This window comes from Nyctereutes procyonoides, unplaced genomic scaffold (assembly GCF_905146905.1).
Source record: "Nyctereutes procyonoides isolate TBG_1078 unplaced genomic scaffold, NYPRO_anot_genome, whole genome shotgun sequence".
Taxonomy (NCBI): Eukaryota; Metazoa; Chordata; class Mammalia; order Carnivora; family Canidae; genus Nyctereutes; species Nyctereutes procyonoides.
In genome coordinates, this window is record NW_026575134.1 from 16,285,464 (window position 1) to 16,312,448 (window position 26,985).

At 36.6% G+C, this 26,985-nt stretch overlaps 1 protein-coding gene across 1 annotated transcript in view; it reads left to right on the forward strand.

Annotated features, from left to right (window-relative positions):
• The window catches only part of RELN (reelin), a 479,257-nt gene that overhangs the window by 263,453 nt on the left and 188,819 nt on the right, over nucleotides 1-26,985 (forward strand). Inside the window, exons 9-11 of the mRNA XM_055301120.1 lie at nucleotides 1,058-1,154; nucleotides 3,858-4,098; nucleotides 20,565-20,710. Of these exons, the coding sequence (XP_055157095.1) occupies nucleotides 1,058-1,154; nucleotides 3,858-4,098; nucleotides 20,565-20,710 (484 nt within the window). The remainder of the gene's footprint in view (nucleotides 1-1,057; nucleotides 1,155-3,857; nucleotides 4,099-20,564; nucleotides 20,711-26,985) is intronic.

The window sequence follows — 26,985 nt, forward strand, 5'->3', positions numbered from 1 at the left end:
TTTGGCTGTGAGAATAAATCTGGGAAAACTGCCTTTTGGCCTTTTAGCACATTGCCAGCTTTGGCGATTGCAAACTAACTGGTGTTGTACTAAACACCACTGAAATAAAATAAATGAGTCTATTAAAGCTTGGAACTCCTGAGAACTACAAATGTAAAAACTGTCAACAGATGCCATTTGCTGAAACCGAGGCTCCTCTAGCAGATGGGTGAAAGTTAAACATAAATTGCACTATTTCTTTTTCTGTTAGTTCATTTGTTTTTAATATAGTATTAAAAAAAATCCTGCTATTCGGTTACAATAAACTTCTGGCATATGTTTCATGGCTGTTTTGGGTATTCTGAGAAGATCTTTGAAATGATAGTCATGCTATGTTTTATTATATGAATTCATTGAATGTGTAGAAACACATCCTTGTCAGAGTTTTAAAACTTTCCTTGGTCATATTTCCAGTGTGGAAAATCATAGTGAGAAATAATCACCAAATGTTCACAATGGGACATAATAATGTCTCTTAAATCTCTCATGGTGGGCTCTCGTACAATAGTATCAATCATATCTAATAGTTCTCATTCATTTAGTACTTGAATTTTCTTCACAGTATTTTAGTTTCTCACATGCTGTCTAATCATTTAAATAACACACAGAAGAAGAATGGTACTTTTCATCCTCGTTCAATTTAATGACTTATATACCATTTAATGCAATCACTATTAACTAATATTAACTTGCAAGAACTATAATGGAATTATTAATTATTCTAGAATATTTAGATATTTCTTGGCATAGAATTGTTTATTTTATAATTTAGTTTGGTTTAGTTGTGTATCTCCCAAGAAATCTGCAGAGGTTTTTTTGCCTTTATCCCGATTTCTAAAGTGATTTATCAAATAGTATTTAGAACTAATCACAAGAAATTTCAGCATAGTTGGAGGAATGGCGAAACAAATAAATAAATATTTAAATGGTTATAAAATTATCTCACATTTATGAAGAAGAATAATATGCAATTACAGTGTTTTTTAATTTTGAAACTTAATGTTATTGCTCTTTACAGGCTCGGGTTCATGTCGCTTTAGTTATTCGGACCCCAGCATCACCATGTCCTATGCCAAGAATAATACCGCAGACTGGATTCAGCTTGAGAGAATTAGGTTTGTTATCATTTAAAGTAGTTTCATAAATCCTGACATAGGTGGGTTTCTACTTCCCTGTTTGCCTTCATTCCACCACCGATTTTACTCTTCATGGTTAAAAGTATTCTTGTTGTTAATTACCCTGAATCACCTGCCTGCACATATGACTCTCTGCCTTATTTGAAGAAGTATTGTTAAAAGAGTCATTTTCCATTCAGAGCCTCCCACGGTTCATAGTAGCTGTAACAAACCATTTTTGGTAAAAGCACATTTGGGAGAATAACCTTTATGATGGAATCCTCCACAAAATATCATCATTCTGCTCTCTAGGTGGCCTGGCTATGGGCTGGCTTGGAGGCCTAGGAATATATGAGATTACCACATAAATTCCTCCCAGTCTGGAATGGTAATGAGTTCATAGCCACTGGGGCTTTTGCATCTAATCTTTAGTTCTGTCAATTCCCCCTCCAACTTCTCATAGGCAGGTTCTAAAATTCTATTATCATAATTGTGATGCAATTTATAGCCATTTTATTACATTTTCTTTATTTAAAAAAAAATCCCTCAGTAAGAAAATGAAGTAGGATGCTTAAAGAAGAAGCTCACTCAAGTTGAAAAAATATGGTTAAATTAGCAAAATTCAAATTATAACTTCTGGAAAGTTTAAACATAAAACAATTCAAATAGATGCTTAATTTCGGGTCTGGTAAGATATTTAAAGGGAAAAAAGACTGATTTGAACTTTTATAAAGTAGTTAATCTGATTGGTTTAGTTCTTAATATTAGCATAATTCACATAGAACGTTTTCCATCAGTTTTCTTTCTTCACATACTAGTTTTCCTACCATATTTCCATATTGAAAGAATTGCAGTTTATTTAGGGAAGAAGAGTATATATTAGGTTCTTAGTCTTTAAAACTAAACCAATCTGCCTAAAGTTTCCAGCAATATTTCAAATTTTAAAAATTGCCACATGTTCAAGGTCTACCCCACCCAGAAACTGAGAAAAGTGACTCCAACTCATGGGTTTTAATAGACCGTGTCTCTCTGAGGCAGGATATCCATATAATTCATAAGGACCTGGTACAGCCAAGCTCTGACATGCTGTATCAATTTTATAACAGCACCTTTCTATTCTTTCTAATTTCTAGCAGTTATTATGAAGATAGATTCATATTAAATACTTATATAAATGGCTTTTAACAAGGCAGCATATTGAAAATTTTATCCATACCTGCATTTTTTCTCTATCCAGTAGTAATATATCATAGTTTAGGTAAATTGTAGTAGACATTTCTTGCTGGAAAACAGCTACATATTTTTGATATGATGAATATGAATGTATACATATTTTTTCCTTGTTAGCCTTTTTCTTTATATCAAACTTGAAATCTGATCCATCATTATAACTCAAAACTCTGGTCCTTCATTAAACCTTCTTCTCTAGAATGGTAACTTCTTACCATAAGCCTTTTTTTTTTGTATACATTTAATTACAACATACAAACATCATATTCAGCTGACTCCATTTGGTTTTTCACTAAATGCAACTTTCAATTTTAGACCATGCTCCAAGCTATCATGCTCATGAATGCAAATTTTCCTTACCAGAAGTGATCAGAGTGAACATATCTTCAATCACTTCCTAAAACTAAAATATACCATTTTCATTTATTTAAATTCTTTCTGAAGCTAAAAACATAGTCATTATGAAATACTGTTTTAAAAGGCAATTGGTTACCCCCAAAGGTGAGGTACAGCACCTATAACCTACACTGACAATTCTTTGGAAATCTGTGTGCTTCATTGGAGAGTGAAAAATATGTCCCTTCTATGGTCCTTTCAAAACGGATTAATAGTAAGCCCAGAGTGCTACTAGTTTGCATTTTAGAACCACTTTTAATCTTGGCTAAAGCAATCATTTTTGCTATAGCAGGTTTCTACTTAGGTAGAATAAAATATTTAATAAAAATACTTTATCATATAGTAGCAGAAGGGCCTAGATTCTAACTATAAAAATCATGTTAAATCATATCAAGCTCTTAAAGGTTGATTTGCATGAAGTTGTGAAGAATTACATAGAGTGTTTAATTTTCATGGCAAAACGTGCATTGATGTAAACAAAGCAAATAAAAATGAATCTGGTTACTAGAAATAAGTTATTAAACACAGATTATGTAATAGCATATAGTAGTCTCTCTAGATACAAAATTTCAAGGAAAGAATCAAAATTAAGAAGATAATTTTATAGTCTTTCTACTTTTTTTCTTTTTAGTATCAAATAAAATTAACTGTGAGATTATTTGAGTTTTTGCAATTTTCTGCCACATGCAAAAAACTATGCTGGAGACACTTTGATTTTTTGCAGGACCCATAAAGTGTATGCCATTGTCTCTTCAATTATTCCTTTACTGGCTTGAATATACTCAGTGTCTGCCTTGCATTAAAAGAAGAGCTCTTGAAGACATTTAATGTTTAAACTATCATCACTTAATGTGAACATCTTAATCATCAGCATATACTAAAAGATTTGAGGGCTAAGGGATTATGAGTATTTAATCTGCAATACATATACTATTAAGATAATGAAACTACAATTTTAATTAGAAAACAAAATTGATCTACAAAAAAGAAGAAATGGATACTGTTGAACTTTTTTGTTCATTTATTATATAGCACTTTAAGATATGGCACCAATTCCCATCTCACTGTATGTTGCAGAGCCCCTTCCAATATCAGCACAACCATCCATATCCTCTACCTTCCTGAAGATGCCAAAGGGGAGAACGTCCAGTTTCAGTGGAAGCAAGAAAGTCTCCATGTAGGCGAAGTGTATGAAGCCTGCTGGGCCTTAGATAACATCCTGATCATCAACTCAGCTCACAAACAAGTCATTTTAGAAGACACTCTTGATCCAGTAGACACAGGCAACTGGCTTTTTTTCCCAGGAGCTACAGTTAAGGTTTGAGTTCTTTTTTGTTTCTTCTCCTTCCCTCCAACACCTAAAGCTTAATAAACCAAATTAGACAAAGATAACTATTCTTACCAAATCCATTAGTAAAGGAATAAGTAATATGCTTATTTATGTTACCTTCTCTTGTAAGGATGGGGAGTCATTGATACAAAAAACATTCATTTATTCATCCATTTAATCAGTATCTTTAAGGAATCACTGTGCCATGTCCTGGGCTGAACAGTAGAGAATATAACCACAGAAAGGCAAATATGTTTCTTCCCTTCACATGGCTGTCAGCTTAGTGGGGGTAGTTAGACGGGTCAACATGCAAATACAAAGCAATACAATTTCTATGATTTTCTGGGGAAGTTTGGAGCTCCAGAAGTACAATATACAATACTGAATCCAGTCTCAAGGAATTAGGAAGATTCTTCAGATAGAGATCTAAGAAGAGACCAAAAGATAATTTAGAGTTGACCGGGTGGGAGGAATAGTGTTTCTAGGATCAGAAATCACATACGTAAAGAATAGACAGTGAGAGCACAAATGTCTTAGACAATGTTCAAATTAGTTCTCAACAGATTTTGAGTTGAGACTTGTGATAATGAAGTCTGGAGATGTGGCCAGTAACAAAACCTTGAAGATCTTTCAAGCCGCTGTAGAGTGTGAACTTTATCCTGAAGGTGTAGCAAGTCACTGAATTGCTCCAAATAAGTCCAACAATCAGATTAGATTTTTTAAATACACCTTTGAGGTTGAGGATGGGATACAAGGGAGAAAGTGCAAGTAGGGGGACCATAGAGGGGGCTGGTAATGGAAGTCCAGACTTAGGGCACAATGTGGTTGGATTATAGAGATTTTTATGAGAGGGAATGGAGAAGATTCAGGACCAATTGAGATGATGAGGGAATAGCAGTTGGGAGGACAAGATTTGGGCAGCTGGGTAGATAGCAGTGCCATTCATGGAAGCAAGGAGGAGCAAGTTCATAGAAGTTGATGAATTCACTCTGGACATATAGATCTTTTTTTTCATATAGATCTTTTTTAAATTGAGGTATATTTGATGTATAATATTATAATAACTTCAGGTGTGCCATGTAATGATTTAATATTTGCATGTCTTGCAAAATGATCATCCCAATAAGTTTTTTTTTCTTTTTATTTTTTTCTTTTTTTTTTATTTTTTTTCCAATAAGTTTTGTTGATATCCATCACCTCATGTTTACAAAATTTTCTTCTTGTGATGAGAACGGCTTTCAAATATGCAGTACAGTATTATTAACTATAGTCATCATGCTGTACAGTGCGGGCATCTTGATCCTGATAATCCTGGGGATGGGCAAGAAGAAATATTTGATGGGAGGTTAGAAAGCCATGAGGAACTCAGAGGAAGTGTGGCAATTATAGCCTTTTGCATGGAAATTAAAATCATGGGCTTGCCTGCCCAGAGAGTGTGTGGAACAAGAAATTGTGCCTAGGCAATTTAAAGACTGCCATTAGACCCTCGACTGGGCCCTCTCAAGTTTCTAATATATGATAGTAAAGTGCAAATACAGCTTAGAGAATTTTTTAAAATATGATTTACTGATACAATGGGCTGCACAGAGGAGGTAAACATCTTAGATGTTCACCTCCTTTTAATAATTTTTTCAAATTTTAGAAAAATAATTCCAAATTATTTATAATCCTTCAACACAGGAACTCCCCTGACACCATAACTTCTTACTTAACAACTCAAACACTAGATATCTTACTTTAAGTTGATGAAATCACACTAATGGACTGGTGTTAGGAATGGGCCTCATGCTAGCTCAATGTGAGAAAACACCCAGAAAACCTTATGGAAATTCATTCTGACAAAAACTCTAAAACTCTGGTCCCTTTCAAGAGAGTCCATGGATTCCTTTCAGATGGGTGTAGAAAAGAACCTTTGTAAGGATATCTCATGTCATATCCACCGCCACTTGTTTAGAAGGATTTCTGTTGACATTGTTCAACTTTGGTGAGAAGACGCAAAAGCCCAGGAAACACACGGGGACCTGTGTGGGATTTACATCCTTTTCCCCATGATGATCATTTATCATTTGGACTCAGAGTCCCTTAACTATATAAATGCAATTTTTATGCCTTGTTTTACAAGCTGTTATACTAATCTAATTAGCCATTCAGTTCCTTAATGGATTGTACTTTAGTACCACCCATGATAAAAATGCATGAAATGTGGTTTTGCTTCAGCAGTGATGTTCTATTAAATTACAACTTGTGTGGGTTATAGTTTTGCTCTGTGGTCCATCATCTTACTCCCAAACTTACCAGTCACACATTTGAGACTTGCCTGGTGACCTACAAAAAAAAACCACTGTGGCTGTCAGGTAGAAATTTTTCTCTGATGTTTCTTTTTGAAAATTCCTTTTAAATCTTTGCAATAATGTAATCTAAGAACTGTCATTTTACCTCATTTGCATGACCACCCTCTTGCTTTCTGGCTCAAACATCAGAGCATGATAAAGTGGCTTTTGCCCAGTGATTTGGAGTTCTAGAAATAAAATTGTTTATTTAAACTGTATGCAACTTCTTCATTAAATATTTCTCCTTCACTTGGTGGCATCTGAAACAAAAACTAAATACAACCAGTTAAAAAACAAGAGCATATCTCCATGTTCCTGTTGGTCACAAGGCATGTTTTAAACATTGCTTTGTTTTGGACTTTTGGTTTTGAGGATTATGTCTGTTTACTTGTTCTACCTATTACCTTTCATGTTCAGTAAAAGTTTCCAAGATGTTTACATCTTAACTAAATCAAAGAGTGAGTTTAACAGCAATTGAGAAAGTGTGCTTAATTACAAAACAGAGCTCAGTTGAGGAAAAAATGTCCAGGCACAGACATACTACTCTTCGTCTAAGTAATAAGGGCTACTTTTTATTGAGCACTTAATATTCCAGATGCATGCACGCATACACACACACGCACTATACCCTCACAGACATATACACACATATACACGGGGATATACATATATATTATTCTCATGTAATTTTCTCTTTATAAACCTATATAAAGCAGGTGCTATATTAGCCCCATTTTACAGATGTGGAAAGTGGATATAGAAATGTTGAGTAACTTGTCCAATATATCCCTCTCACCCATGGGAGAGCCAGGACTCATAGAGGAATCTGACTTGATCTTGACTTCATACACCATGTGGCTTTGCTCTTACATGTCATAAACAGAAGCCAGTGTGATTCTGTTTGTCCTGTGTTTCTTCCCAACATCCGTTTAAATTATCTGCCCATTTTCTTCCCCATCACTCTCTGAGTATAGGTTAAAAGATTCTTGTTTTTCTCCTGTTTCTTGATCTTGCTCCAGCTGTATTCCATTTGTACTGCACATTCCTTCCTCCAGATGGCTGATTTTTATACATTAGAATTTACTAAGATCAGCCCAAGCACTGGTCTCTTTCTTCTCTTCCATGCTCTTCCAGCTGATTTTGTTTTCAAGGTCCTCGTTACTAGACCAACACAGGTATTGACTGCTGACCTCAAGTGAATTTAAGGGGATGAGAGTGTTGACATGTTTTCTTTATGGAAGCTGGAGGCATTTGCAATAGGTAACCAGTGTGGGAGGTGGTATAGTGTAAGAATCATGTGATGCTAAAGAAAGAGAAACCGACAGTCTCATGGCAGTGGACTGCCTGTGACAAGGGAGTTAGGAGGCAAAGACCATGTATAAGGATGCCACTGACATAAACTCCAGCATCATTCCTTCACAGAAATCACATCATGCTCCCGCCAATCTCAGGACTTCTGACGGTTTCCCATGGGGGCCTAGACCTAACCTTCATCCACATCCCCTGCTCCGCTGTGTTCCAGCCTCACAAACACAGTACAGAACTTCACACTCCTACACTTAAGACATGCTTTTCACCTTCTTTTTTCTCTGGTAATTCCCCAGCATCCTGAAAACCCTTGTTCCAGTGTCATTGTCCATGTGAACTTTTACATCGTTAATGTCTCTCTCCTCTCTGGGCTGCTATAAGTATTAGGTTGATCTAGCAGGAATTGGGGTTGGAGACTGGCTGTGGGAAACATCTCTTTGTTTCCCCCAGTGACCATTCAGATTCGATCTGAAATCTTCTCTGTCTCTGTCCTCTTTCTAGGTCCCAAGACTACCAAGAGACCAAATAAATCATCTAATCACTTTAGTCTCTCAAACAGTCTCAGTTCAATAACACATATGATCAGTTCAGCATAATAACCTAAGCTCCAAGCTTCATCTGTAGCTTCTCCACCCTCTTCCAGCTTAGGTCTCCTGCAGTGGGAATGGAGAAGGTGGTGGTCAGTTCCTGCTCCTTCTTCCTCACCACCCCACACCCCAGATTTCAGCCTCTGAACCCTCCAGGGCTGGGTGTGGAGGAAGCAGAAGAGGCAGAAGGCAGATATTGTTACAAGCTGGAATTATTGATCCCTTGGAGAGCTGGTTCTCTCTTCAATCTACCTTTGGGCCCTTTGGAAATCTCCCCATTCACATTACTGCTGGGAATCTCTCACCTGCCATTCTTTTATGTATCTCTCATGTCGGCTTTCACTTTCAGTCCCTGGGCCTCTAGTTAATGACTACAACTTCTTTCCATTGTGGGCTTCTTGTCAGGGAGCCATCTGGGGCAGGATTTCAGACAAAGTAGGCTGTTTCTTGTGTCCATGGGCCCAAGCCTACTCTCCGGTAAACACTCACCTTGGATTCATGATTGAGAGGAGAATCGTTACTTCTAAGCACAGCCCTCTTCTTACCTAGCCATCTTCCAGGCAACTCCAGGCACTAGTCCAAGGCCATCCAGCATATCATCCAATGCACCAGGCTTGAGGAGAGAAGAAGGTACCTTGCTCCTCTGATACAATCATGGGTGGGACTCACAGTTCACCACCAGTCCTCTCTAAGGAAATCATTTCTCTGCTATCCAGCTTCCTACACACATCAACTTTAAGTTTGTCTCCCTGCAATTTGAGTAACTAAACCCTATTATCACCTCTTTCACTAGGTCCTTACAGCTGGTCCATCCCATCCAACCCTTACCCTAGAACATGGAGTAGTTGCCGCCTATTTTATTAGACCATCAACCAAAACTGATACAAAACTAGTTCCATTTCAGTATTCTCTTACACAGGACCTATATCTATGAGAGCATTTACAACATCGCTTTCCTTTTATGTTTCTGTCTCCCTGGTTAGAATGTCAGTTTTTTAAGCTTGGGGACTATTTCAACCATTTTTAATCTCCTGTGTTTGACACATGATGGATTGTTGTTAGGTGTTAGCTGAATGAATGAAAAGCTGGAAAAAACAAGATCTAGTTTATGAGGAAAGAATGAATTTCATTTTCACTGATGACTTGAAGGAAGTTGAAAATATTGTGAATGGAACCAGAGACAGTCCAACTGTTAAGAAAATGGGCTTTAAAAAATTAAAAAATAAAAATAAATTTAAAAAATGGGCTTAACTCTGTGGGTTCAAATCTTCATTAGCCTCTGGTTTGGGGCAACTTCTTTTAACGTCTTAGCTGCTCAGTGTCCTCATCTGTAACAGGATAATAATAGTATCCACCTCAAGCTGTGATAATCAAATAAGAAAATACATATAAAACCCTTGGAACAGTCCCTGGCACATAGAAAGGGTTCAGTAGATATGTGTCCTCTTTACTGAAACTTTGAGAATAAGCTCCACAAGGAAGTGAACATAGAGGAAAATGTGTAGAAGGCAAAGGATTGAGCCAAAATCTCTGATTATGATGTGTGGGAAAATAGGATAGCAAAAAATATAGACTCCACAAATTATGTCATTCGTATATATCATTGAAGTAGTATCAGAATCAAATGCATCAAAGTGATTAGGTTGGACCTGACTGGAATTAAGTTTCAGTGCCACTCATGTAATCAGCATTATTAATAGTTTTTATTATCAACATCAAATGATTTTTTAAGTGCTGCTGTTCATAAAACAAAGGAGTAGAAAGTAGTGAGTATGTAAACTATCTAGCTGATGTCCTCGAAAATAATGCTTGAGGGTGTCAGGTCAAATAAGAAAGATGAAAATGCACATTCACAGTGCATTTTTCTCCTTGTCTTCCTTATTTTTTTCAGTTTCTTTGGGAATATTTAATTCATTTCATCTGAGCCTGTTCTTGTTTTTCTCAAGTAGGGCAGAATGATATAAGACCAAATAGAGTAATTAACTTAAGGAGTTTATGTGATCTGGAGAATTGCAATTATAGGTCACCAATTTAAATCTGCCCTGGGTTGGTAGAAGGCCATAACCATCTGTTGGCTCTTTGGTAATTACCTTGAAATAGATGTATAACAGTATTGGCTTTTAATATAGAGTCTGGATTTATATTGGTTGTGCTTTTTGATTTGGGGTTCGTAAGCTGCAAGAGGTTATGGAGCTACTATGTTCTTCCTCTACAGCCTCTGTGTTTCTCCTCCATCCTCTGCAAGTTCATGGCCTTGCGTGACTCATCTTCCAATGTTTTTCCAGAAAACTTGCCTATTGGAAGAAGACGCACACCACATTCTTATGCTTCTAATTACCATCATGATGCTTTATTTCCCACAAATCCCTAAGCAGCCCTTTGTTCATGACCAAGTAGGTGGGGCTCTAAATGCCAATAAATACAGTGCTGCAAGTTACAAAGCTCCCCAGAGCACCACTCTCATTAGCAATATCCCTTCGTTTACAGAATAGCGCATCCCTTTGTAACTTCTGTGTATGATTTCTAGAATAATCAAGAATTATTTGTGTCATTTGTTCCTATCCAAAAGGCACAGAGTATAGCTGCCAGTTCCTCTGCAGTTGCTAGAGGAGTTAAGTGCTACCCCGGCTGCCAGCGCCCATCCCACGGTGGTGCCTCTCCCTGTCAGGTGGCTGTGGGTGTTTGTACCACTTTCAAAAGTGGGAGGCTCATTCTTCCTGTCTGAAGCAGGAGAACAGTTCATCTTAGGGTAACTTCTGGTGCTCCAGCTCTGTGACAATGGTCTTGGTTTTGCCATCATGGTTTAAGGTTTTTTTAGCCCTTTCCAGATAAGACACAGTATCAAGGATCAGCATTTCACCTTGGATAGGAATCTCATATCTGGGAATCCTTGGACTAGCATGGATGCTAAATAATAATAACAATAATAATAATAGGCACTCTATGATGATAAATAATAGTAGCAACAATAGTAGGAATAGTAGTCATGATGGCATTTCATGAATGTTTTATAGGTGCCAGCACTATGAGGAAGGCCTTATTGTCCAAGTTTTGTATATATAGTAGATAGACCATGGGTATCAGTAAATGGAGGTTTAATGCTCCATTTTCCTTACTCTTGAAACATCTGGACACATCCAACAAAGTCATCTCTTTTGAGCTCCTCACACATACATCCTGTAATCTGAGAACATCCTTAATTTCCAGTTCAAAGAAAAACAATAAATGTAAGTTTTTGGAGGGCCAACCTGGAGCTCCTTCAGCTAGCAGCCTGCTTTCCGTAACTCTCCATCATAGAGAAGAGCCAAAAAGATCAGTGAAGCACTCAGAGGCAAGCCCAGGGATGAATGACGAGCAAGTTTTTTGGTTTTGGTGTTTGTTTTTCTGTTTTTCTCATCCTTTAATAGTACCCCATGAAGCAGAGTTTCTAAATGGATAATATGCTATGGAGGTGATTCTCATCTTCAGTGGCAGCCAAAATTTGTATTTGGAAAGCATGAATCATTTGTGATTCTTTGGTGTGTGTGTGTGTGTGTGTGTGTGTGTGTGTGTGTGTGTGTGTGTGTGAAAGAGAGAGAGAGGGAGTGTGTTTTGCTCACTCCCCATTAATAAATGTTTATATCTGCTCAGCTCGCCTGGTTACTCTGGGCTTGCAAAGGCATAAATCACTGGCTTTTGCCAGCTCTGGAATTGACCCACAGATTAAATGCAGATCACTGCGAGATAGGTGCTGTTACGCTTCTTTTTTAAGAACTCTTCCCACTCTGATGGCTGTGCCTGCACCTGCTAATCTTTCTCTATTTATTACCCGAGTTCATTGGGTGCCTAGCAAAGAATTCCAGATTACTCCTTCTACACATTTATGTCAACTCGTGTTGAGAAGTAAATCCACACTAAAGGTCACAGATTCTGTTAGGAAGGTTTGTCCTTTAGAATAGGCTGTGATTTGGTCACATATATTTAAAAGAAGTTTCCTTAAAAAGTAATTTATTAAATTTTTTTAATTTAGGCCAGGGATTTGGATTTACTAGGCATACAGAATTTAGAAGGGTCATATGTTAATCTTTTATCTATTACTACTTCCATTTAGACACACTGCCTCCTCTTTACTACATTTACTGTTGATAAATATGCAGTAATAATGACAATTTTCCTGTTTAACAAACACCAAAGGCCCTAATGAAGACAACAGCCATTAGGTAAATCAACAACCCATTAAAGAGAAGCATTAAGTCAGAACAGGAGAGTCTATTAATTTTCTTATAGCTCTTGTACATTAAGCATTTGCCAAATTCATTGTCCCAGTGGACGCTAGGCAAGTCTCCAGTTCTGAATAAGAATTGGAGCTTTCACTCTGGGATTCTGCTGTCACTTGTCTAATACTTTTGTCGTAAATTGTGGAATTGTTAATGCAGAATAAAGGTCATTATGTCCAAATTATGAAAAAATGTAAATTAATTTGTCTGAAAATTTAAAGTCTTAATGCAAGTTGAAGGCTAATGAAAAAAACCCTAAGACAAATGGTGAAAGGGATGATCACACTCAAAGCAGAGTTCACTTTTAAACATGTATTTTGGGGGATATAATCCCCTGGTAGATCAATAGCTGCCTGCTATCATGCCTAACTTGTCTTCCAGAAATTAAGCATTCCAGAAAAAGGTTTCAGTGATCCACTCAATTATTTCAGTTTGGTTCTTTAGAGTATAAAGACAAACAGGAGGAAATCAGATAAGCTTTCCAGAAAAGTGCTTTGCAAATCGCTGTACTGGAAACTATCTGGTGTAGAACTTCAGGGATTTGAGTCCCAGCTTTCTAATGAGAATAAACCTGAGCTCAGTAAGACTTGTGGCTAGTCCGTGTTCCCATGTCTTTTTCCATTAAGAATCGGAATGTTAACTATGATTTCTGGCCAGATTCCAGCTTGGTTAATTGCATGCTGTCTACGTAAATTCCCTTTGCTTGGGATGTTCTTCACTTTGGATTGCATTACTCTTATTGTCATGTTTCCCCCAAGAGGTGGGTACATGATATTGTAAAATGAGCCAGAATATAATTTGTCAAGCTAATAAGAGTACTTTGGGGATGAAGGGTTAAACATAAGTAGTGTGCTTTTCACAATTTCCCTCCAATGCTGCCTATTTGTACAGTAATTAATGTGGAATAGCATTAGTGAAACATGGCATTGAGCCAAATCACCATGACAAGGGTGGCGATAACACGGCATAAATAATTTTTATAAATTCTACTGGAAGTAACTATTCAAACAAACCCCAGAACCTCCCTGATGGATGCATCTTTTTGTTTGTTTGTTTTGGATCTGAACCTGCCACATTTACTCAGTAATTAACACAATGTTCTGTGAGATTTATTTTACTCTATATGAATGTCGAGAACATAACATTTGTCATCATTTTTGTGCCCAGTACAGGACATGGCACAGTAACCTGCATGGTGGCACTCCCTGAAGTAAGGTTTGTTAAGCAAATGAATGAAGATGGGGCAATGAACATTTACTGATTTCCTGAAATTCCCCAATCTTTAGTAGGTCTGTTGTCTACAGTTTCTCATCTAATCCTCACAATTACTCCCATTTCACAGATGAAAACACAGAGGCTCACAGAGGCCAAATGGCTTTCCCAGGATCAAACAGTTTTGATTTTTTGTATCCCGGTATGTTTGACTATAAAGCCAGCCCTTTCATTCCTCAGTCTCTCACAGCCTCCCACATTGTGCCTGGCATCCTTGACCTTAATTTGAGAAGGCAAATCCGAAAACCTCAGACCCTGTGAAAGTCAAGTTGATCTCCGTAGACAAGGTTAACGACCGCCCTATGGAATTTTACATTGTTATTCTTACTCTCATTACTCCAATTCAAATCTGTCATTGTTGCCATTTTAGAGTTGTCATAACTATTGCCAAGTAATTATACACTTGTCACAAAATATACCATAAATCGAATCTTTATGAATCTTGGTGAAAAGTGGTTCAAATGTGAATGCTTAGGGAATCCAGAAAACGATGAGAAAAAATACTCTTTAAGCTCCCTTAAATCCACTCACCATGGTCGAATCTATTGTGTTGACTAGAGAAAATGCACTTCAGCCCTCCTGCACCTGGACTATGTTCATAGCCAAGTTTTCAGTTTTTTAACTGGCATTAAATTACCTAGAAATTGAATGTGTGGAAAATGACAGAAATTCATTTTGCCTCATGAAAGAAATCATTCTATTCCTATTTTGTTTTTTTTTCAATATAGTACAAAAACCTGTACCTTTAAAGACCATTGACCCAGGATGTAGGAAATATGTATTTCTATATGATAATAGCTATAGCATAGAGAAAGGCTTAGGAAACACAATGATGTGTAGGCTATAAGTCAGTCGATTTCCAGTCACTCAATCACACATCTCAGTGTAGTCCAGAAACTCCTATACCAATATATTTTATTTCCAGCCAGACATTGGCTAATTTATGACTCTGCCAACAATGCCATTTTAATTAATTTTATTCATCTTATTTCTCTTTCCTCTGCTCCTCATATCTCATCTATTTGCATTGCCTAGATTTTAATTAAAAAACCTCTCCTCTCTAAGGAGCAATCTGAAGTGGCAAAAATAATCACTTAAAATATTACAGTCATTAAAAAATTGGCTGTGGTGGAAGCCATGCATTTTCAATTTTCCTACAAATGATGTTTTAGCTTCCTTTTAAAGTGCACTTTGTATCTGAATTGTCTGCCACCAGCCAGCTTGGCTATCAAAAATGGTCTTCCAGCTGGGTGGGCTGAGTGACAACTCCTTAATGGAGGAAATGGATGGCTCTCTGCTCATGTGGAGGGGAAGGCATACCAGGCAGATTTCATTCCATCTGCCACCAGCTCTCTGCAAGCTGGCATTGCCCAAATGCCCAATATACTCATTCCAACAAAAAGGATATCGTCAAAAAAATAAATTGTAAAGCTACAGATGCCTGAAAGAAGCATCGGGGCCATTAGACCCCAGGGAGATAATATTAAGAGGTGCCTCAGTGTTCATCTTTGATGAAAACCTAATTAAACTATGGTGGGGGCGATTGCAAGTACTTTTACAAGTACAGAGGTGAAGTCATTAACATTTGCAGCAGAGGATAGGGAGCAACCTTAGAAAAATGCTATCTGAATTGTGGCCAAGGACTTGTTATATTGAGGAATTTGCACTGATGTTTCCTGTTGATGCTTTTCTGAATGGCAAATTCTTGTCACTTGGCTACACTGTGTTCTGCTTTTCAAGTAAAGGAAACTCATTTAACTGCAAAGTAGGAAAATATTTTCGATTGACAAGTAGAAACAAATATGGACTATATTTAAGGGATTTTTAAAATTTGGAGATCTCCAGAACTTAGAACTATAAAGTATATGTCATTGATCAGTTCTAAAGTAGTGACACAAAGGAAAAATAATTATATAATAATTAATGCATATTAGGAGGGCTAGAAATAGAAATATTTAAAGCCATCTTCAGAATTTATACCTTTATTTTGTCCCAAATATATGCTTAGTTACTTGATATATATTCACCATAAGTCAGTCAAAAGCTAGAACTCAGGAAATCAAATTTTATGATCATTTGCTCAAAAAAAAAAACCTGACAGATTTTTAGTATACTCAAAATACTCCTGAATTCCAAAATACTCTTGTTTGTATCATATCAAGAGTTCGTGTATCTCACAAAGTTAGACCTTTAACAATCTTTTGAAATTGTTTAGATTTTAATTGTTATTACATAAAAATGACGAGTTTGAATAGATGTTGAACAAAAGCGGCTAGGTATTAAAATCACTGAGAGCAGTTTCCTGAAATTCTTTTCATATTTTCAGTGCACATTTTGCTTGGATTATTAACATAGTATACTGATATTACCCAGTGCAAGTTCATCTGTAGAAAAAAGTGGTAATGGACATCTTGCATTATTAAGTTGCCCGGTCTTCAGAGAATTTTTGGTAATCTGCCAAAATTTGGAGGACTTTTAAACTTCTCATTGATGCTTCTGTTTGTCCTAAAAGTGAATGAGTGCTAGTGGTATTTTTACCATATGGTATTTTGGGACATATTCTTTTACATTTTACTAAAGGTTTTAAGTTGATTTGAAAAATTTTAAGACTGTTCTAATGAGAAACATACTTAAAAATGGATTTAAATATATTTCTATTTCTGTATCACCTACTGCTAAGAGTATGGAATACAACAGCTTATTTTTGGAAAAAATATATATGCAGAAATAAAATAAGATTATTGCATAGCACTCAGAAGTTTCAGAAACACATTTCCACAAGTAATATCACTTGTGCTTCTAACAACACCTCTAGGGAATAGATATTACAGACATCGTTCTGTACCCTGAGAAATTCAGGCCTGCAGAGGTTAACTGACTTATGCAAAACCATGTAGCTGTTAAGTAGAGCAAACATACTGGAACAGGTCTTCCGGTTCCAATCCTCAGACTTCTTGAGGATGGATAGCAAATGAGTCTTCACTTCTTGTCATCTTGATTGGTTTTGGTTTCTAGGATTTTGTTCTTTTCCAACCTTCATCTCCTCAATTCATGTAAGTGCTGAATTAATTGAGGTAGATTTTAGGGGAGAGTTCAGGCAACCCTGTAACCCAGCAGGCCATGCATTCCCATCCAGAGGCAGAGATGCAGTATCAAACAAGCTGAGGTCCAGGGAATTCTATCCCAGTCCAAATGCATTCGTGCATAAATTCTTAGTTTGGAGAGTAACTGGAAAACCAGGCCCATTCTAAGATTTTTGAGCCTCCATGACAAATTCTAAAACAGAATTCACATGGAGCTCTGACTTGTAATTGATGTAGGAATCCTCAGAATGAGAACCCTAAATGGTACCCTTTTAAGAATTTAAGGATTCTTAAATATAGGGCCTATATTACAGTCAACCACTAAGTAGGCTTGTTCCTGCTCTCATTCCTGCTCACATGACTCAGGAATACACCGATCTCACACCAACTAGCCCCTATTTTATAGTCCCAATATGACCCTGTTGGTTCGTATTACCCTGACTCTAAACCTTGAAAACACTGGGTTCAACTCAGAATGGCAGAGGCAGAAGCTGTATCTTGATCTCCTTAGCGTGGTGGGGAGTCAAGCAGCCATGTGTTGCTGTGTGTGTGTGTATTCCCAGGCCCTGCTGCCCAGAAAATGACAACCCCATCTTGCTAGGAGAACAGAGAGGTTGAGCCACCACCCACTGAGCTGTGGCTGTTTACTTTGCATGTTGCTTTTTTGGGGTAATGTGTTGCAGCATTGAGGCTATGAAGAAGAGAATATTCACAGAGCAGTACTTTTCCCTCCACACCCAGAGGACTTTGGGCCTATTTAGGAAGGGAGACGAGAACTAACTGCAAATCTTCCCATAAACCTGACAGACAGGATTGGGATATTTGCAGTGGAAAGACCAGCACTGATTGTTTTAAACCACTGCCCTATCTGTTTGAATTTAGATTTGGCATCATTATTCTTTCACTACAATCTGTTAAAGAACAACTCCTTTCCTATAGAAATAATAAAACTATGCCAAAAACCATCCCATTGTCTCTTTCATGGAAACTCACCAAAGACAAGAGACCCTACTAGTTTTTGGATCCTATTAGATTAGCATGAAAACTGGGTAACATTTAATTAAGGTGAGTATTAATATTTTTTTCAGATTGCATTATTGATCCTTGATACGGTAAATATGCTGGCACTCTGTAGTCATAGTGTCAAAATGCATATTTGGTAGATAATTTTCAATGAGTATACAATTACAAACGATCTATTCAACTACCAAATCTATTTGGTAACCACAAAATAACTAACTAAAGGTGCTTTAAAATTATTTCTAGTTTTCTAAAACGCCAACTGATTTTAATTTTCTGAAATCAGTTTAACAAGATGCAGTTAAACAATATCTTGTTTTATAATGACTTTTTTTGCATAAATTTTCCATCTCAGATGAATTAAAATATATATCAAAATCTTAATAATACAAATTTTGGAAGAGTAGCAAAACATTTAATTTATAACATGGAATTAAAATGTTAACAAACAACTCTGAGGCAAATGAAACCAAAACTGAAATAATTAAATTAATATTTAGCTGGAAATGACTAAGGTTTCATGTTAAGTAGGTCACTCTTTTTATTACCTAAATATGTCCTTTTAAATTGTAATTAAATTTCATACATATGGATGTTTTATGTATGGCTTTTCCTTAGACAATGACTAAATGTGAAGATAATTGTAAAAAATGTTACTTAGAGTTTGGTGGATTTATTAGGAAAGTAATCTTTGTTATTTTAGTTAGCATTTGTAGTCTTTACAGGATAAAAGTAGTGGACTCTTGGTTTTGTCACCTTTTAACAATTTCTACCTACTATTAAATAAACTGAACCCTAGTTTTCATCAGTTTGTGTGAGTTAGGATCACATATAATGAGCTCAGTTTAGCATCTGTGAATCCACTGTATTCACTGTGGTATGAAGAAGATTCTCAAGCAGGTGATGCTTGCTACACGCTACAGTATTACCTAATATTGACAGGTTCTGTGGGTGTATCTTATGTGTTACCACTGTGAAATGACCACCCCCCCCCAAGATCATATGCCCCAACTCTCTTGAACTTCTGGAAGCTTTACTTACTCTTTCAAAATAGTACTCTGACTCTTCCTCAATTGATTTTACCAGCTGTAACCACCTTGTCATAAAATGTTTCTTTGCATACATCACTCCCTTATTTTAGGACACCATGCCAACAGAATATTGTAGAGCTCTCTAAGATTGTTTTACTGTCAGGCTCCGGTCAAATTCTCAAAATCATGCCTTCTGATCACCTTTGTCACTCATTCATACTTGTCATTCAATTTGGATTTTTATCCATCCTTTAAAGCAGGTTAAAAACCTGTTCATCCATGGAACTTATGCATCTAGACCAGCCCTGGACAGCAATTCTTACCTTTTCTCACTCATTAGCACTTGGCATCTGCTGCCTAACATTGAGACCAATCTTTGATATCTCTCAGTGAGACTGGGATTTTTTTGAGAGCAAAGATATGTATTATTATACTTCATTATAAACCCCTCCCCCCTCACCTTCCTTAATGCCTTCTACATAGTAAATTCTCTGTAAAAGAATAACTGATTACTTGAAAAGGCATAGCCGTATCATTCATTCATCATTGAATTATTCAACAATTTTTTTAAATTTCTACTATATAAGCCAAACATTGTATATACAGCACTGAACAAAATGGACATGATCCCAGCTCTACAGAACTCACAGTCACTGGACCAGATATATTCTGTCCAATTATTTTTCTTCATTTGTATTTCACTTTAAGGGTATATAAAACTTAAAAAGTTGTTTGATCTTTCTTTTATTAGTATTTCTATGTATATGACTTACTACCAAAAATTAGTTAATAAAAACTTAGATTTATACATTAAAAAAAGTAAATATTCAGTTTACTCAGCTCCAGAGTTTGATCTGACCTTTGACTATTCACTTTAAGCTGAAAAAATATAGGTTAAAAAATGTATCACAAGAAACTCTTTTTCTTTATTCATTGCAGATCTTGTGCTTTGGGGGAGAATAACAGATTGTGATTTCCCAGCTCTTCATGGGAGCCATCATGTGCTACTTAGGTCTCACCAGAAACTTTTATTCAAGAGGTAGCTGAGAATATACGATCATATCAGGGATTACTTTGACCTTTTCTATATTCCATGTTTTGATTAGCTGGCTATTCTATTCCTATCCCATTTACAGACAAATCGTGAAAGGCTTGAATGGCAAGCCAGAAATATAGAGAATATTGAAAAGGTCAGTGTGATTTAGCCCATAAGCACAGTATTGAAAATATATGACAAGTCATTATCACTCTTAATTCCCATGACAAGGACTAGGTAAAGATGGGAAATTATTCCAATTAAAATATTCTTGTTTCATACTGAAGGCTGACATGGCAAAGCTCAAATGGCCCCTGGACTCCTTTTTTTGTGATAACTTCATAAGGTAGAAAGAAATTGTAATTGAATTAAACAGGACAAAAAAAAAGTAACAAGCTCTTCTGATTTGAGAGTCCATCATAGAGGTAATAATATAGTGACTTTTCTAAAAACTCTAATTATGCATGGGTAAGACAGATCCAGCTACAAAACCAATTCAACAGCCACCCCCTGCTCTCTTTTCACCTACAGCATAGCTGTCAGTCAGAAGGCAACTCTATTTATTTCCATGGAAATGAAGGCAGTGAGTTCAATTTTGCCACCACCCGGGATGTAGATCTTTCTACAGAGGATATTCAAGAGCAGTGGTCAGAAGAATTTGAAAGCCAGCCTACAGGGTGAGTAATTGCTATTCCATGCTGTGTATAACACTTATATTTATTCCACTGGACATATTTTAAGTGCCTATTATTAAATAGCAAAAGCATAGTTAAATCAATATTGATTATTCTTTTTTAAAGGATTTATTTATTAGAGAGAGAGAGAGAGAGAGAGAGAGAGGAAGGGCAGAAGGAGAGGGAGAGAGAGAATCTTAAGCCACCACTGTGCTGAGCACCCAGCCCAATGTGGGGCTCAATCTCATGACCTAGAGATTGTGATCTGAGCCAAAATCAAGAGTCAGGTATTTAACCAACTGAGCCACTCAGGTGCCCCAAAGCTGATTGTTCTTACAGACAGGACAAATAGTTACACTTGCCCTAAACATTCTTCATTAAAGAATCAACTATTTTTCTATGTAGTAAAAATTTGTAATTACAAATACCTTTTAACTGCAGTTGAAGCACTTATAGTTCATCTTCGTTTATTCAGCTTTTACTGGGAAAACGTTTTCTTCAATGTGTATAGAAGACAAAATCTTTCCACTACTATTATATTGAGACTTTCAGTCATCTTCCTGGAGATTTATAGATGCTGCTACTTGATTTTTAGTGGAATGTGGTTTTGATCTATAAAAATTGTTTAGGGAGTAAAATTTATTTTTGAGAGTTTTTTTTAAGATTTTATTTATTTGAGAGTGAGAGCACAAACAGGGGGAGTGGCAGAGGGAGAGGGAGTGGCAGAGGGAGAGGGAGAAGCAGACTCCCCACTGAGTGTAGAGCCTGATGCAGGGCTTGATCCCAGGATGCTAGGATCATGACCTGAGCTGAAAGCAGGTGCTTAACCAACTGAGGCACCCAGGTGCCCCTCTTTGAGAAATTTCTGAAGGAGAAATATGAGCTGATGTTGACAAAGAAGAGAGCTAAAGCAATGAGCATAGTTTGGTGGTGGTATTTTCTGGCCATTCTGAGTGAGGTGCCTTCTTCTAGGTCCTGTGGCCCTTAAGATATTTCCTACCAATGAGCAGCATTTTCCTGGAAGTTAGAGTTGAAAAAAATTTGTAGGTTCAGAGAATCTAAATTCATAAGGTAGTGTTAGTGGAAAGCAAACTCTAGAAATTTTTTCAGTAAACACATGTGATCAGAATACCAGGTCTTTATTGTTTAGTATGTGTTTTCTAAGACTCTGTTGAAGATGAATGAAATTAACATAAAATGTAATTTTATAATAAATATAAGATAGCAATAATTTAAGTATTAATGGTGAGAAACTTTCCAAAAACAGCATTTGAGGGAGTCATGTCTCTCTGATCTCAACAAATTAAATCAAAATTGGATGGGACTTGTCAGTGCCCAAGAGACAAGAAGGCCATGGCTCTCGGGCTCCCTGCTTCTTTCGCATTGTCCAGGAACTGTATTCAGACCCAATGGGACAGAATCTGGCCAGCAGCCTGATCTACCACTGCTGCTGTGACCTTCAGCTACTACAATGGAGTCTTTCACTGTTGAAAGCTAGATTTCTGCTGTGGCTGACCCAGCCCTGCCTTAAGGATGTCCAGCCTGTGGGCAGGCCAAGTATACCTCTGAAAGAGGCTGACACTCTGAGGGACCTCATTCCTTCAGAGCCTAGCAGTGCTGCTCAAAACTCTTCAGTCCCTAAACCTCTTCTCCTTGGAAGGTCCTGACATACTTGAAGTTCCATGCCCAGTGTGGCTCGAGTGTCTCCTTGAGGAACCAGCAACTCCTGTTCCTCTTTTCCATCTCCAGGATTTCCCCAAGAGTCGGGCTTCTTTCCTTCTTACACCATACAGGGAGCGTTCCATTCCCCTTACAAATCAATGCGCTTTGATAGTGTCCAAAATTTTGACAATGCAAGCAAGGCTTCTTTACCTACATTTTGGAGATAAGGAACCATTACCAGTATATCAGTTCTCCCTTTCTGATTCCTTTTTTTTCCCTTTCTGATTCCTGATACAAAATATCAATTCAAATATATATATATATATATATATATATATACACACACACACACACACACACGCACACACACATATATATATATATATATATGTATATATTCAAATCCCTTTCCTGGTTATAGAGCTTGACTGCCTATGAGAGAGTCCCAAATCTTGAAGCACAAGAGATTCATTGACCTCCACTTCTTCATCTTGCCAAGCTAATACCATCCATGTGGAAGTGAAGTCATCCTCTTCAGTGAGACCCATATCCCCTGGGGGCACAGATGCTTCCCAGTGATATCCAGCCCCTATCCCTCTAAAGCAGAGATAGAAACACAAGTCTAATCTCCAGAAGGACAACTATCATACTCACATAAAACCCTATCTACCTCTCTCCTGAAGTCTTTAATGTTACTACTCTTTATTCTTCTGGGGAGAGATAAAATTTATTTTTAATTATAGCCTTCATATCCACCTAGGTCCCTGTCCCATAATGCTTTCTTTTCCTTTTTTTTTTCCAGCTTGTTGTATCATCAAAGCTTGTCTATAAAAGAACAAAAGAAAAGCCTTTTTTAGATGGATTAATGGTCCATCCAGCAATCTGCTAAGAACATTAGTGAAGATTTAGTACAAGCAAATAGAAAACCATGAATTAAGCTTTAAAAGGAATTGATTTTATATTAGAAGAAATCCAACATATCTTAGAAAATTAGTTCAGAGACATAGCTTGCAAAAAATTATTCCAATTAACAGAGCAGACATTCCTTTTCACAGAGCACTAATGATATAAGAGAATTTGTGGCTAAACCAAATCATTTGTCTCCCAAAACAAAGAGGGAACTAAAAGCAGTTATGCTTGAAAAAAGAACTAAAGTCAGTACAGACACAGAGGAACATCAGAACAAATGCCATTCACCCAGTGCCTCAGGTGGTTTCAATTATGCTCTTTGGCCACTTCTCAGTACTGAGGATGTATCAGGGTTTTGGTCACAGTTAAGAGGCTAATACTTTCAGGCCACACTATTGTCAGCAGGTCTCTGTTCCAATAACGCAGAATAATGTGCTTGACAAAAGCACCTGTGCCACTCTAATTGATATACAATTAATTCATCTAAGTTCTAAAAGCAGTAAATTACTCCAGCAACTACATCTTAGGTTTATTTGTAGCTTTTCCCCTAGGAAAAGGATATCAGACCACACACCCCCAGATTTACCTCATTGTTGCCCTCATCTGGTTGCCCAGTGATCCTACTTGGCATTATATTATAAAGGTATAAAAGGATAATGAGAGGATCTAGTGTTTTCTGTGTTTGCAGTGATGATAAAAATGCTAGTTTAGTCCATGAATGTGTGTGTGTGTGTCTGTCTGTGTGTCTGTCTCCCCTCTCCACATCCCATCTGCTCACTCCCAAATGTTGCTTTACTGGTCTAGGAAGAATGTTGTCATGATAACTTTAAATCATAGCTTCAGGGAAAAAAGACTGTCACAAAATTAAATTAATATGAAATATTATTACAAAACTACAGTAAGATCTAACAAAGAAAAACATATTAGGAATTTGGTAGTGAAATTCTTTGTGTTTTGTTTAACCAACCAGATTTACCAAATATTTGTCTCATTCTTCAACTCAGTCTTCACCACCCACACTGATAATTTATCATTATTGGCTCACCTGCTGAAATAGACAAAAAATGTAGATAGTAAATCCCCACTGTACTCAAGAGCAACCAATTTAATTGATTGAGCTCTTAGTTTTGAGGTCACATTTTTAAAAATAAAAAAATGTAAATAAATTGTTAACCTATATATATTTTCACTTCTGTTAACTACATTTTTCTTCCATAAGAATTATGAAAGAGAAAACATGAATATACAGTCCTCTCTAATAATTTCAAAACACTTCATATGAATGTTAAGAGAAGAAAGCCACAATTTTTGGAATCCAGTTTCCCAAATATTCCTGTTTTCTCGCATTTGAGTCAAACTATTTGATCTCACATCACTAGGATGATGAGAGCTGTTTGCCTCTCATATCACAAAGCTGTCCTAAATCCAATGTTGATAGGTTTATTTTTTAAGTGGGATCGTAAAGGTTTTTTTCCTCTTTTTCCTAAAGAAGACACATCTGTTACTTCAGCAAGAGAGAAATTTTAATGGATACACTGATAATTTATGAGTCTTTCTAAGCTTTGGCTTAACCTTACAAACACATCATTTAATTGGCAACCACCATATCTCACCTAGCTGAAACTGCCTTTAGGTGGGAGAGAGCTTTGTAGAAAAACACCCCGCTATAATATAGATTTCATTTACTGTTCTTTCATTCCAAATGCAAGCATTGTATGTTTTTACTACTCAAATACCTCTACTGCTGTCACTAGAATATTCATGTTCAAGAAGAATTCCACAAATTTAATGAATATTAGAATATTGAATCAAGTCACTGTGCTTCAGTCTTCTCCAGTTGCTCCAAATCCTTGGAAATTACAGAAAATGAGCAAACATATCTATAATGACACCATAAAACCAAAAAAAAAAAAAAAAGGTGCCCTAGTTGGGTTAGGAATTAAAAGGATGGTACACAAAAAGAGAGAGAGAGAAAGAGATCCGATGGAAGGAGGGAATTATAGCCCCAAACACATGTTGAATAAGACACTAAAAAAGATGTCTCAGCACTGCTCCAGGACACAGATGCTGGACATGGGAATCATGATGGGGCTCTGAAGTACTGCTATCGGGATTGCCAGGGTGTGTCCCTTAATACACCTCCTTCCAAGTAGAGGCTTCTCTTCCCAGGAACAAGCAAGGAATGTGGACACTTGGAACAGAGCAGTAGGGTAATGTAGGTGACTGGAAATCTCAAAAGGAATAGAGATGCCCCTCATGGTAGTCCCACCTAAAGGCCCATCTGTCTCCATCAGTAGCCATTTTTATACCAAAACAACAACAACAAAAAATAATAGATACAAATTTAAGCAAATGATCTAGAATCAACAAATCTGAGGAAAAGTCAACTCCATTTAAACATCATCAAACCAAAGAATGAAGGTCTGAGAATACAGAAGTAACAATATAAATAAATAGAGATTTTATAAGAAGCATAATTAATATCCTCAGAGGGATAAGAGTGCATACTGCATTTGAGAATTTAAAACAGATTTTATGAGGAAACAATATATTTTGATTGAAATATTCAAAGTTATTACTGAAGAAAAGTTCCCAAGATTGAAAAAAAGAAGAAAGAAAAGACATAGCTCCTGTGAATGAAATGTTTAGCAAGGTGAATGGGAACATATCCAGTCCTAGAGCATCAGAAAGAAACTTCAGAACATCGATAAAAGAAGAAATCCTAAAAACTTCTAGGTAAGATTCATAGTACTTTTCTTGGTAGCACTAAGCATAAGTTTGTTTTTAAAAAAGAAAAAGAAGTTATCTAGTTCTGAAAAAAATTATTTGGAACATAAAATTCTTCTCCAGTCAATTATCATACAAATATTAGGGAAAAACGAACTTTTTTACTCCTTTACATATATATGAACCTCATGGTAACCATGTTTTTTTGTACATAACCAAAAACCTACAATAGAAACACAAAAAATAAAGAGAGTGGAACCCCAACATAACTCTAAAGAAAACCATGAAACCACAAAGGAAGAGACTAACAGGAAAAGAAAGGAGCAAAGAAAAACAACAACAACCAGAAAAATAACAACAAAATGACAATAAGTACATACTTATCAATAATTACTTTAAATGTAAATGGACTAAATACTCCGATCAAAAGACATACATTGACTAAGTGGATTTTTTTTTAAAGATTTTATTTATTTATTCATGAGAGAGAGAGAGAGAGAGGCAGAGACATAGGCAGAGAGAGAGGTAGGCTCCATGCAGGGAGCCTGATGTGGGACTCGATCCCGGGACTCCAGGACCACATCCTGGGCCAAAAGCAGCCATTAAACTGCAGAGCCACCCAGGGATCCCCTAGCTAAGTGGATTTTTTTTTTAAATCCTTTTTTATGCTCTGTCTATAAGAGAGTCATCACTTCAGATATAGAGACACACCCAGACTGAATGTGAAGGGATGGAAAAAGATATTCCATGCAAATGGAAATGAAAATAAAGTGGAAGTAGGAGTACTCATTTCAGATAGAATAGACTTTAAAACAGACTGTAACAAAAGTCAAACAAGGACTTTATATGACAAAAGGGTCGATCCAGAAGAGGATATAACATTCATAAATATTTTTGCACCCAACATGGCAGCACCTAAATATATAAAGCAAATATTAACAGACATAAAAGGAGTGATTGACAGCAATAGAATAATAGTA